The sequence below is a fragment of the Hypanus sabinus genome, unplaced genomic scaffold, assembly GCF_030144855.1.
Source record: "Hypanus sabinus isolate sHypSab1 unplaced genomic scaffold, sHypSab1.hap1 scaffold_2624, whole genome shotgun sequence".
NCBI lineage: Eukaryota > Metazoa > Chordata > Chondrichthyes > Myliobatiformes > Dasyatidae > Hypanus > Hypanus sabinus.
In genome coordinates, this window is record NW_026780754.1 from 3,462 (window position 1) to 17,177 (window position 13,716).

General features: G+C 47.4%; 1 protein-coding gene across 1 annotated transcript; it reads left to right on the forward strand.

Annotated features, from left to right (window-relative positions):
* Positions 1 to 445: 445 nt before the first annotated feature.
* On the forward strand, positions 446 to 12,398 carry LOC132388084 (keratin, type I cytoskeletal 13-like; the record flags this gene model as incomplete). Its single annotated transcript, XM_059960437.1, has 8 exons — positions 446 to 602; positions 1,477 to 1,638; positions 3,234 to 3,359; positions 5,672 to 5,892; positions 9,028 to 9,071; positions 10,334 to 10,361; positions 10,990 to 11,006; positions 11,655 to 12,398. Coding segments are annotated over 8 exons (775 nt in total), but the record flags the coding sequence as incomplete, so codon positions are not given.
* Between the last annotated feature and the right edge of the window lie 1,318 nt (positions 12,399 to 13,716).

Here is a 13,716-nt window from a genome sequence, read left to right on the forward strand (position 1 = left end):
TGAAAAGATTCTTCTTGTTTCAATGATGTAAAACCATCAAATGTGTGAAATGTGCTCTGTGGATTGGTACGTTTTTGTGTGTCGATGAGAAGGAGGCAAGAGGCTTGTTTCATTCTTGTTGATTTTGTTGCTTGTTGTGCTCTCTGTGTCATTTTGTCAAGCTTGATGGGCATCCTGCTGTATGTTTACACTTCCAGGCTGCCCCAGCCCATCCTTAGGTTGTGCTGGTTGTTAATGCAAATGATGCATTTCTCTGTACAGTACGTACCCATGGACACCAGGTAATGAATCTGAATCCGGGTGGGATTTCAGGACGAGGCATTTGAGCTGTAATGAGCTCAGGTTTTTCAGCTACAAGCTGGCAGTTGGTTTACAGGATGGGAAGGGTTTCCGCTTTGGTCCCTGGTCCTGTGGTGGAATTGTTACCCTGCCCTCTCTGTTACAGGTGGCTGACAGAACAGATGCTGAGGCAGTCGGTGGAGACTGACATCGAAGGCCTGCACCATCTGAAGGGGACCTACCTGCAGCTACAGGACGGCCTGACCAACGACATCGCTGGGCTGGAGGACGAGATTGCGTTCCTGAAGAAGAATCACGATGAGGTGGGTGGCTGCAGTGTCCTGTTTCAACACTATGGGATTTAGAGTAGCAGAAGGAGGTGCCTATCTGCTGGGAAAGCGCTCGCCCTCAGACAGAGAGTGCCTTCCAGCCTTCAGCAAGCAGAGATACAATGTAGGATCCACCCTGGCCAATGGGGAACTGGAGCCAACTGATAGGCTAACTGATTGTAGCCCAGTGAGGGATCAAATGAAATAAGGAGTGATCTGAACTGTTTACCTCCTCCTTCTATCATGTCCTATCTTCCCACTTCATTCCCCCTTTCCCTCTCATCAGGTCTCACCTATCACCTGCCAGCTTGTACTCCTTCCCCGCACCCCCCCCCCCCCCCCACCTTCTTCCCTTCTTCTTTGTTCCTTTCCAGTCCTGATGAAGGGTATTGGCCCGAAATGTTGACTGTTTATTCCCCTCTGTAGATGCTGTGTTACAAATGATAGAATGCTGCTCCCTGGTATTAATTAATTGGGGTAAAGTCAGGGGCACTTTATGTCAACCTGTCAATCTTCAGGCCATGCCACTCAGGGACTTGTGCTAGTATTATTTTGTGACTGTATGTACTGTATTTTGCACCTTGACCCTAGACAATCAGTGTTTTTGTCTAGCTGTACACATGTGCTTGACTGAATGATGATAACCTGGAACTTGTGTTTCAGGAGGTGATTCTGAGAGAGCAGATTCTACAAGATTGATCTGGTCTCAGTTCCATCCATTTATTTGACTTGACTTTAATGTAACCCATAGATCCTAATCCCCTGGAGAATTTATCACAAGCAGCACTGTAACACCAGGGAGATCTACAGTACATTGCCAGTACAAGTGGGCTGTACTGATCCAGCCTTGTATTGCCTTGTTTCTCAGGAACTGAAAGTGTTGCGGAAGCAGTGTACCCAAGAAGTGAATGTTGAGGTGGACTCGGCTCCAGCCGTTGACCTGAATAAAGTCCTGGCAGAAATGCGGCAGAAGTACACCACCCTCGTTGACAATAACCAGGCAGAGCTGGATAAGTGGTACCAAGAACAGGTAAGGATTGGAGCAGCCGCTCACACCAGCTCAGACTGCAGGACAATAAACGACTGCTTAATATGCACGTCGTTGTGGCTGTGGAGTGATTAATTTCTGAATGCATTTAAACTTTGGAAGGATGGCATGAGCTACTGATCAGTGTGGGATATCGTGGGATACATGCCAGATAAATGCAGGTCATTGTCCCTCACAGGCTTGGCTGGCATAATGAAGTCATGCCAAGCACAACCATATTTATTGTATGCTGACGCAACAGTCTCGCTCCAGTCTGTCTGCGTTGTCTCTGACGTGGGAGTTGAATGATTTGCTGTTTGACCTGTGAGTGTTTCTACAAAACTCTCAGTGATACTTTTGCTTCACTGCTCTGAGTAAAGTCATTGCTAGCAGCCCCATTGTGATGGGTTGGTGCTCTTGGTCACCATCTGAAAGTCAAAGTAAATTTATTAGCGAAGTACATATACATTACCATATACTACCTTGAAATTAATTTTCATGCACACATTCATAGCAGAACAAAGAAATAAAATAGAATTAGTGAAAAACCACACAGAAACAAAGACTGACAAGCAACTAATGTGCAGAAAAAGACAAACTGTGCAAATACAAAAAAACCTATAATATAAATAAATAGACCGTCCACCATCGACGAACACTTGCAGCAGTGTGTACTACCTGCAAGATGCACTGCAACAACACACCAAAAAAGTTCTCAAGGCAGCACCTACCAGACCCACAATCACTACCATCTAGAAGGACAAGAACAGCCGATACCTGGGAACACCAGCACTTGGAAATCCCTTCCAAGTCACTCACCATCCTGGCTTGGAAACATATCACTGTTCCTTCATTGTTGCTGGGTCAAAATCATGGAATTCCCTCCCTAAGATCACTGTGGGTGTACCTACACCTCAGGGGCTGCAGCAGTTCAAGAAGGCAGCTCATCACCACCTTCTCAAGGGCAACTAGGGATGGGCAATAAAAGCTGGCTTAGTTGGTGACGCCCACATCCCGTAAATGAATAGATAAAAGAGAAAGCATGAATACCAAGAACATAAGTCCCCGAGTCCTTAAAAGTGAGTCTATAGATTATGTTTAGTGATCAGTTCAGTGTTGAGTGAAGTTGTCCATGCTGTCTTAGGAGCCCAGTGGTTGGAGGGTAATAACCATTCCTAAACCTGGTGGCATGGGGCCTCAGGCTCCTGTACCTCCTTGCCAGTGATAGCAGTGAGAATAGAGAATGGGGTGGGGGCAGAGTCCTGGATAATGGGTGCTGCTTTCCTGTGGCATTACTTTTTGTACAGTATGTATGTGTCACCATATACTACCTTAGGCATTTACAGGAAAATAAAGAAATCCAATAAAGTTATGAGAATCTTCACATAACCAAAAGCAGACGAGCAACCAGTTTGCAAAAGAAAACATATTGTTAAAATAAAACTTAAATAAATAATACTATGTTCATAAGTTGTACAGACCTCGAATGCAAGTGTGTATGTTGTGAAATCAGTTTAGAGTTGACAACGTTTGGACAACTCTTACCAATCTGAGCTCAGTTGTCTCCCCAATAATCTCCCACTCATTTCCTTTCTCAGGTCTCGATTAAAGAAGTCCAGATGACTCAGAACGACCAGGCTCTCACCGGTGTTAAAACTGAGCTGTCTCAGCTGCGAAGTAATGTGCAGACTCTTGAAGCTGATTACAATGGCTTACTTGGAACTGTAAGTGACCATCTGCTTGTTGTGGTTATCTAAAGTTCTTCTGCTCCCCTGGGGTGGGGCATCACTGATTCCCACTCTGATTACCCTGTTTTTATTACAAAACTATAAACGTTTATTTACATCACATATACACAAGGTACAGATGTTCAATATTTACAAGAATTGAATTGAATTGACTTTATTACTTACATCCATCACAACAACGAGGAGTAAAAGTCTTTACATTACATCTCCATCTAAATGGACAATTTATAGTAACATATAATAAATAGTATGTACCAGAGGACAGTCAATATAACATTGAAATACAATTGTATCAGCATGAATTAATCACCCGGATGGCCTGCTGCAAGAAGCTGTACTGGATCCTGTTGGTTCTGGCTTTTATGCCGCGATACTGTTTCCCGGAGGGTAGCAGCTGGACCAGTTTGTGGTTTGGTGACTCGGGTCCCCAATGATCCTCTGGGCCCTTTTTACACACCTGTCTTTGTAAATGTCCTGAGTAGTGGGAAGTTCACATCTACAGATGTGCTGGGCTGTCCACACCACTCTCTGCAGAGTTGTGTGATTGAGGGAAGTACAGTTCCCATACCGGGCAGTGATGCAGCCAATCAGGATGCTCTCAATTGTGCCTCTGTACAAAGTTCTTAGGATTTGGGGACCCATACCAAACTTTTTCAACCGTCTGAGGTGAAAGAGGCACTGCTGTGCTTTTTTCACCACACAGCCAGTATGTACAGACCATGTGAGATCCTTGGTGACGTGTATACCGAGGAACTTAAAGCAGCTCACCCCCTCAGCCCCAGATCCATTGGTGTCAACAGGGACTAGGTTGTTTTCTTGACACCACTGTGTAAGGGTGATGTCTTCTCTGTGGGCTGGCTTGTTATTATTTGCAATTAGGTCAATCAATGGAGTATTGTCAGCAAATTTAATTAACAGATTGGAGCTGTGGGTGCGGACACAGTCATGAGTATCCAGAGAGTAAAGGAGGAGGCTTGGGACACAGCCTGAGGGGCACCTGTGTTGAGGGGCAGAGCTGAAGGACCTCACTCTTACCACTTATTGGCAATCTGAAAGGAAGTATACTCAGATAAAAATCTGGTTGCTACTGTCTATAAAACAGTCAATACCCTGGGGGGCCCAACACTCCTTTAAGCCCACTGTGACCACGTTCCTCCTCTCCAAGCAGGAACATATCCTCAGAAAAGGGGAAGGCAGCACCCTCCACTTTCCGCCACCTAGACCTGTGAATGGCCAATGGTCAGGCCGAGCCGCAAGCCCACCAGGAGACCCTCCTCACAATTCGACCCGTATATGAGGAGCGCGGGACTAAAGTGCACAGCAGCCCCCTGAGAAACTCAAAGAGGGGCTTCAGCCTCTCGCGTTCCGCGTAAGCCCACAGAATGGACAGCTGGACGGGGTGTCAGTGACCTGCTGCAAAACCTGTTGTACAGTACTGCCCGATGCAGGACCTTGTGCCCCAGGTCCCAACTTACAGGGGAAGCACCCCTGCGTAAAGACTGAGTGGCCATTTCAGGCGGCTGTTTGGGGTTGGCCTGCAGCCTGTTGGTTTGGCTGCTGCATAGTCCCAGTCTCCTTCCTGAAGGGATTTGGGGAGGGAGGTTTCCCACAACCACGTTACATTGTAAGTGATGTTTGGCCCAGATTTTATTAACCGGTTTTATTCAGCTGAGGTGATGGGATTTGAACTCGGATTTCAGGTTAACAATCCAGTAACCTTTGTCCTATGAAAGTAAAGGCTTAAGATAATGTCCAAGCATGGATAGTTAACAGATAGTGTCAACCCAGAAATATAAGGCCTTTGGAAAAAATGAGCCCCTTTGCACAGCAGGGGCCAGGGGCTATTTGACATACCAAGTCCAGATAAGAATGCAAATAAAGGATTCTAGGGGGACACTTACTTTAGATTACTTTACTAAAGTCAGTTACATTACTAATTCTGAAGTATTATTGGCATTTAACATGTAGATTCAATTGACTGTTAACACCTTTATTACTGAAATGTGATTAGTGATTGATCAATTTGAACATACAGAGGTTACCAAATGGTCAATATCTGTAACTGCTCGTCAATTTTGTGTAAAGTTACCACCTCTTTGTTAAAACTTAGAACATTTGGTGATAGGGGCCACGCAGTTCTCTTTATGCACAAGCAAACAAGTGTGACAGAGGAATGAGTGAGTTTTCAGAGTCCAGTTAAGGCACGCCGATGCTCCTAAAGTCCCGCCAGAGCCCGTCCTGCTGAAACCTGTTTCAAGCAGCCCATTCATGAGTCCTTGTGCTTTCAGGTGGGTGCACTGGAGAACATGCTGGCTGAAACTGAGGACTCGTACGCCAAGCAGCTTCAGAATTTGCAGCTCAAAATTCGGCAGCTAGAGAGTGAGCTGGCAAGTGTCCGAAATGAAGTGCTGAAGCAGAACAGTGAATACAACAGGCTCCTTGACATCAAGATGAAGCTGGAAGCCGAGATCAACCAGTATAAAATCCTGCTGGACGGCGGTCAACAGAGGTAAGCACAGGTGGGAGGTGGAGGCACGGGGGGAGACAATGGGAAGCTTCAGCTCCATTCTCGAAGGCCATACATGAGGGAGGCATGCATGAGTGCTGGTCAGTGGATGTGCCCAGGGTTCGAGCCTGGAGTTCAGGGTCCTGTCATCAGCTGGTCTGGGGATCAGAGCCCAAAAGTCAATTGGAAGTCTGGAAGTCAAAGCTGGACGGCTGAAGCTTAGAGGCTTGTCCTAGAGTTAGAAGACTGTCCGTGCATGTGGGTGGGAGGAAGGAAGCAAACGGGCCTGTTTTCTCTGGTTTTGTGTTTTGTGTTGTTCTGCTGAGTGTTGAGAGCTCTCTATCTGTACTCTTACCTCTAGATCCATTTGTAGTCCATGCCTCAGTCTCCACCTCATCCAGATGCATGGAGTCAGTTTCCATTTGCATCGGAGACACCCACTTCACCACATTTCCCCGTCCCCCTGCCTCTGTGTTACCACCGTGGTGTCTCAAATGTAATTCGGTTTCCTCCAAGCTTGAGATCAAAGCCATCAATTCTGAGAGGACTCCTCATTAACTGCTTCCTTCAGCCTCTCACTGTCTAACTCTGTCGCAGGTCCACAAATCTCTCAGGCACCTTCTCGCGCGCGCGCGCGCGCGCACACACACACACACACACACACACACACACACACTCTCTCTCTCTCTTTCCCGGAAGTCCGTCGGGAATGACGATGCTGGGGCATGCCTTCTATGGCCTGGTCAATGGCCTTTTCAGCAGCTGGTTGAAGTGCTCTGCCCAGCATTGGACAATGTTGCCTTTGTCAGTCAGGATTGCTGCATCCAAGGAGCGGACTGGTGCCGTGATGTTGGAGGAAGATCCGTACACTCCGAAAACTCCTTTGTGTTGTTCTGGTCAGTGCGGTGCTGAAGCTCTGCTGCTTTGTCCTCCCACCACTGACCTTCCATCTTCCACAGCTGCAGGTGCTTCAAGCGGTCGTGGAGGTTGACTGCTTGTCACTGAGCCAGCTTGCAAGGTCTTCCTGCTCCTGCCTGAGGAGGGTGACGATATTAGAGTTGTTCTTATCGAATCAATCCTGATGCGTCCAGTTGGGGTGCCCGAGAATGGCACTTGCAGCGCTGTACGGGGTGTCTTTGAGGACAGTCCATGCTGTTTCTGGGTCAGCTTCCTCAGGCAGTTGCTCAGGTTGTTCCTCCAGTTTGCTGATCAGCTCTTTGACATTGGGTCAGCGAGCCCTTGAATGTTCAGCTTCTGCTTAGTCCCAGGCTGCTGGCGCCTGTGCGCCTGGCGATCTGAAATGACAGCTTGTTTCTCAGCAGGACGTGGACATTCCAGTGGCCTGCACCCCTCATCGCTCTGGCGATGATCACATCCCTGATGTCCCGGCGCCTTGTGATCACATAACCAATCAGGTGACAGTTCTTGGAGCGCGGTGCATCCAGGTTGCTTTGTGAGTGTCTGGAAGCTGAAAGAGGGTGTAGGTGATTGTCAGTCCATTTTCTGCACAGAGAGTAAGTAGCAGCTGTCCATTTGAATTCACCTTTCCAAGGCCATGCTTGCCAATAACTTCCAGTCAAGACTGATGGTCACTGGCTACTCGGACTCCCAAGTAGTAGGATCTTGTCGTCTGTGGGGACAGAGCGTAGTAGCTGGTAAAACAGCTCCTTCTGTTTAGAGGTGTGGGCCGTGGTGGGTTCGTAGGCATTGATCAGAGTCTGAAGAGTCTTGGCTTTCAGAGGTAGCCTGGAGGGACCCTGGGTTCCTGACGATTGTGGTCCGGATGGCAAAGTTAACTCCAGCTTCTCTAGACTCATCCTTTCCCTTGCCACTCCAGAAAAACATGTAGTCAGCCCCTACTTCTGTGATTTCACTGGCCTCAGCTGCAGTGTCGACATTGTACTTCTGAAGCACGTGTCCTACAAGTGCAGCTCACCTCTCTGGTCTGTTACTGCTCTTGTTCTCCATGAGCGTCCTGACGTTCCAGACTCCAGCACAGAGTTTGCTCAGCTTTCTGGCGGTTCTTCTTTCTTTTGTGGTTTTTGAGGTAGTTTGACCGCAAAATAGATGTCCAGTCAACTGCAGTATGCTGATGGAATAGGGTGAGCCAAGCTTTCTTTAGGTCTCCTCTTCCAGACCCTTTCCCATGAGGGGGGAAGCAGTGCGGTCCCGGAAGAGGGCTGCTCTGTCACCAAGGTGGCTGCTGAACTCTGCCCTTACCTCGTGAGAAGAGTGACCATCCTGTCTTGGCCATCTGAGTGCAGGTCTGTGACTAGTGGCTCCCAGCACCATCTTGTCCCTGCCACCATTGCCCCAGGTCTTGAGTTGGTTGTGGAGATTGGCATCACCAAACCCTGGGTATGAAGACCATGAGTTGCCCAAGCATCATGATCCCCCTCTCGGTCCAGATGCTGATGTCAAAAGGGATGCCAGGCATAACGTTTTGATGACAGCCAAACTGCAGGAGCTGTCAGAATGACGTTGAATCAACATCGGACTGCCTTATAGAGGTTCCCACTCCAGAATTCTTCCTCGGTTTATAGCCGCAAGGCATCTGAGGTTTTATATCAGTTTTCCTTTTCCTGGGTGCGCTGCCTTCCCAGGCAAACAAGCCCCATCTGCCCGAAGTGACTGGTTTTAAGGCACCAATGACCCGTATTTGCCCCCTTCTCCTGTCAGTGTAAACTGTTACACCACATGAAGGCCAGGAGTTGGACTCTGTTATCAGAGGCTAACTTGAGACACGCACCATTGGGAGCACTTTATAGGTAGTGGGAGCTTATCCGCACTACCACTCTGGCTATGACAACCACTTGGAACCTATGTGCACTCACATACACACAGTATCACATACTGTTGCAAAGGTTCACACATAATCGTGAACAATTGTGCACAGTCACTTGTGAACACACACTCAGTTACTCTCAGACTCAGGCACACAAATTTACTGTCAGACTCCTGACAGATTTGATGGGCAGATTGGCCTTCTTTGGTGCTGTAAAAGCCTTGTGATCCTACCCAGAAAGGGTGACTGGAGGGAGACAGATCTGAATATCTGCTGGGGGAGTTGGTGGATGGGAGGAAGGAGCATCATGATGCAAGAGGCCCATTTTAATAATTTTTCTTTTCACCCTTTAGCTTCAATACTGCCGGAATCTCCTCATCAAACGTCTCCTACTCCAGTAAGTTTTCCACATGGACTCTGGCTGACCAACGGATTTGGACTGTGGTGACTTGAATTATGGAGACCAAACACCTTATTTTGAAATGAGAAACAAGGGACTGCAGTAGTAGGAATCTGGAGCAGCTCCCAATCTGCTAGATGAGCTCACAGGGTTGGGTAGCATCCGTGAGGCAAATGACAGATAACATTTCAGATTGAGATCCTTCAAATGGACTGAAAGATAAGAGGGTAGATGACCAGAATAGAAAGATGGAGGGAATGGGTGGAGAATGAGCTGGTAGGTAATGGGTGGATCGCACTGAGGGACGGGAGGGATGGAGGTGGGTGGGTCGTGGTGATTCTGAGGTAGTATATGGTAATATATATGTAATTTGATCAAAAAATAACTTTGAAATGAGGAGGAAGGGAGTGGGAATGTCATCAGAAGCTGGGAGGTGATAGGTGGAAGTGACAAAGGGCTGAAGATGATGGAATTCGATGCGAGAGGAAGTGAAGTGTGGAGTGAAGGGAGGGATGTGGGGAGGGGTACCAATAGGAGGAGTGTGTGAGTGATGGGCATATTGGAGATGGGAACTAGGGTGATGTGGGGATAGTGGGTCAGGATGAGAGAGAGAAGTGTAAAGGGACAGAGGAGGAGCACTTATTGGAAAATGGAGAACTTCATCCTCGTGCTGCCATGTTATATACGACCCAGGCAGAAATTGAACTGCTGTTCCTCTAGTTAGCATTGAGCCTTAGCTTGGTAGTGGAGAAGGCCAAGGAGAAACGTGTCCTGATGCAAGGCTTCAACCCAAAACATTAACAATTCCAAATGCTGCTCGATCCGCTGAACTCCTCCAGCAGCGAGTTGCTCCAGCTTGCCTGTGCCTTCAACTGCCCTGCCTGAGCTGAAACACAGAGTATGAGAGCTGGAGGCAGACACACAGCTGGCATTTAGTGTCCCTGCCTGCCCGGGATCTCTGAGAGGATGGCACAAATCTCTATGGAGAGGAGTTGGTGCACCCACAGGGACAGTGGGTCCTAGGTCTTCAACCTCATGGCTAGTCCTAGGTCTTTAACCTCATGTGCGAGTCCTTGGCAGTGACGGTAGTGCCAAGCATTAGTGCCCTTCTCCTGGGTTGGAGGGGAGAGAGAGAGAAGGGCATCGTAATGTCTCCCTGGGTGAAAGGTCGGTCTGAACAGGTTTCCTCACCCTGAAATGTGGCACAGGGCATATTTTTAGTACTTTGTTTAAGACTGGACTTTTGTTTTTTGTTGCAGGCTTGGGTCCATCGTCCTCTGTGAGCAAGTGAGTTTTTCTCCGACTTTGACACTGTATTTTGCAAGACTGAGAAATCACCGTGTCATTGCCCTCTACATCTCGCCCAGAGAGAAACAGATGGGCCAAGTTAGTCCAATGGCTGTTTTACCAGTGAACACTTCCAGGGCAAAGAGGCCAGGGTTTGTTCAGAGAATCACATTATCCCTGCACACAGCATGATCCACAGGCATGGAATCAATGGGTATGGAGAGGGAACAGGAAAGGTAAAGATCAGCTCTGTCACATCTATATTGAAACATGCAGTGGAAAGCTTGTCACCGAGCAGTGTGCCAGGGCCAGCAGGTTTCCAGCTCTGGCATTGAACTAACCCTGAGCCCATGCCCTTAGAATGTCACCTGGAGGTCCGTGTGGTCCTGGGGCAATCGTACACACTCCTTACCGGCAGTGGTGGGAATTGAACCCCAATCGGTGACCATTGTAAAGCAAAGCGCTACACTACCATGGAAAGGGATTGAGTACAGCTTTAGGGGTTCAAGGGGTTGTACTGCCAACCAAGCATTACTTCTTAGCTTCTTGCAATGTACCATGCTGATTATATTTGATATGGCTCTCTGAAGATGAACTCTAACATTTTATCTTTTCTCTCATTTTTCAGAACCAGAATCCTCACAGGTAATACACGTCACTTCCCACTGCTTGATAGCCTGGGATGAAGGGACCCCTGGTGTGAATGCAATGAAACTGAGCCCCAGTGGACCCTTGGTCAGTGCTGAATGGGTCCCCAGGCAGGAGTGAGTGGGATGTACCACCCTGATTGTTCTCAAGTTGAAGGTCAATGGAGCTGAACAAGTTCTGCTGCTGAGCGGGAGAGGGAGAAAGAAAGAATAGCCAGAGACATGGGTGGAAATGGTTATTACGAGAGGGCATAAATTTAAGCTGATTGGGGGATATCAGAGGTAAGTTCTTGACACGGAGAAAAGTGGGTCTGTGGAACACCCTGCCAGGGCTGGTGGTAGAGGCAGATATATTAGAGGAATTAATGACATTCTTAGATAGGCACAAGGGTGATAGAAAAATGCAGGCCATGTCAGAGGGAAGGGTTAGATTAATCTTACAGTAGGTTAAAAGGTCGGCACAACATCATATCATGGTCCCAGGGCCTGTACTATGCAGTAGTGTTCCAAGTTCAGTGTTCTGTGAGGATCATCAGATACTGACATGTCACTTATGAAACTTGCAACAGCTTTATGTTTCACAGGATAATGGTAGAAAGAAGAAAGTGTGAAATTAAAAATTTCTCTTTATTTAATGTCTTCACAGAACGTGTGACAACTCGTTAATTAGGAGAAGTCCAGGCTCCGGGGTGCCGCCTGATCAGTGGGCCTTCCGCTGGAATCTCTATGATCTGCAACCTCAGGCCATGAGCTCCCTGCTTCTGTCCTCTACCCTCTGCTCTTCATGTCCTGATGCTGCAAAAGGTGTAGCCACTCATCAGCCACTCGCTTTCAACCAAATCGTACCACTTCTGAATGCAACACTCGGGTTGCCATGGAGACTCCCTTCAGTGACTTCACCTTCACATGCTGCTGTTTAGTTAAAGCCAGCAATCCACCAGCCCCACACCCACCAGTACACCACCCACCAAAGCTACCCCACCAACCCACACCCACATCAACCAACACAACACACAAAATCCAACACTCATCAAAACTACTCATAACAACATGGCACCTACCAATACAGCACCCTATATCCACCAACTCTACACTCGTATGCCATCCCATCCATCAAGCATGCTGGTTGCCACTTCCTGCACTCAGACAGTCAGACCCTCATCACCCTTGGGGTCCCAACCATGACACGGGTGATTGGCATTAACCTGTCTGATCCACCGCCTGGTCTGGTAGTGTCACTGTTTGTGAGGATGGGGTTCCTGTGATTGAGGGCGAGGAACACCCCCATCCTCTCTGAGTGGGTCCAGCCCTGGAGCCCTGGTGGGAGCCTCGGGAAACTCAAATATTAAACATTTTTGTGCACTATTGCTGCAAATCTATCCAATAAATACTTTCCATCTCAGCCCTCTGTGTGTTGTGTCTCAATTAATTGTCAGAAATGGATCAAATGCTTCTACTTTTAGACATGTCACAGTGAGATCCAAGCCAGTGTTTATGCCCAATTCCATATTAGTATTACAGAAGAAGGGATTACGACTTTGCTTGCTGTATTATTTTTCTTGCTAATACATCCATTGATGTGGCCTCCAAAGTACTTCATGGTAGTGAATTCCAGAGATTTGCCACTCTCTGATGGAAAAAAAACCTATCTTTAACTCAGTTTCAAAGGGATGTTCCTTTATTCTAAGTCAATGGCCTTGGATCTTAGACTCTCCTGCTAATTGAAACATCCTCTCCATATCTACTCCATCCAAGCCTTCCAGTATTCGGCAAGTCCCCCCTCATCCTTTTGAGCTCCATCAAGTATAGGCCCAGAGATATCAAACACTCCTCGTGTTAAGCTTTTTATTCCTAGGATCATTCTTCTGAACCATCTCCATAGTTAGCACACCTTTCCTTAGATGCGGGGTAAAAAAAAATGGCAAACACAGAGTCTGCTAAGGATGTATAGGACATTGACTAGGGTCTCATTGCAAGCTCTGGGTCAAGTGAATGGACAAATTCTAACAGGAGAGGTTTGCTGAGAAAAATGTGGAAGTGTAGGGTTAAATGGAAGGAGGATATAGAGGGTTTCTTGTAAATAAGAACAGAAAAATCTAGGGAATTAGGATGGGAACGGTAAAGGTTTTCTTTATTGTTAAGTGGTGGGTGCAGGCTGGTTCAAGAACCTGAGGGCTGTGGGGAAGTATATGTTCCTGAAACTGCTGGTACAGATCTTCAGACTTCTGTATGTCTCGCCTGACAGCAACAGCAATGAAAGGCTTGACCTGGATGCGAGGGATTTTTAATGGTCAATGGTTCTTCGTTAAGGCAACACTTCATTTTGGTGTTTTTAATGGTGGGGAGGGCAATGCTTGTGATGAACCAGGCTATGTCCACAGCTCTCTGAAGTCCCTTGTGCTTCACAAATTTCATACCAGACCATAATGCAACCAGTCAGGATACTTTCAAAAGAGACACTGAAGAAGCTTGTTACAAGTTTTGGCTACATGCCAAATCTTCTTACGCTTCCAAGACAGGGTAAGAGCTGGAACACCTTCTCCATGATTGCATCTATATGCTGGGCCCAGGACAAGTCATTTGAGATATTAATGTCCAGGAATTTGAAGCTGTAGCTTTCTTCACATCTGATCCACCACACGGTCTCCCTGCTTCCTCTTTCTGAAGTCAACAAGTAGTTCCGTAGTCCCAGGAGCCTGTTAAACAGA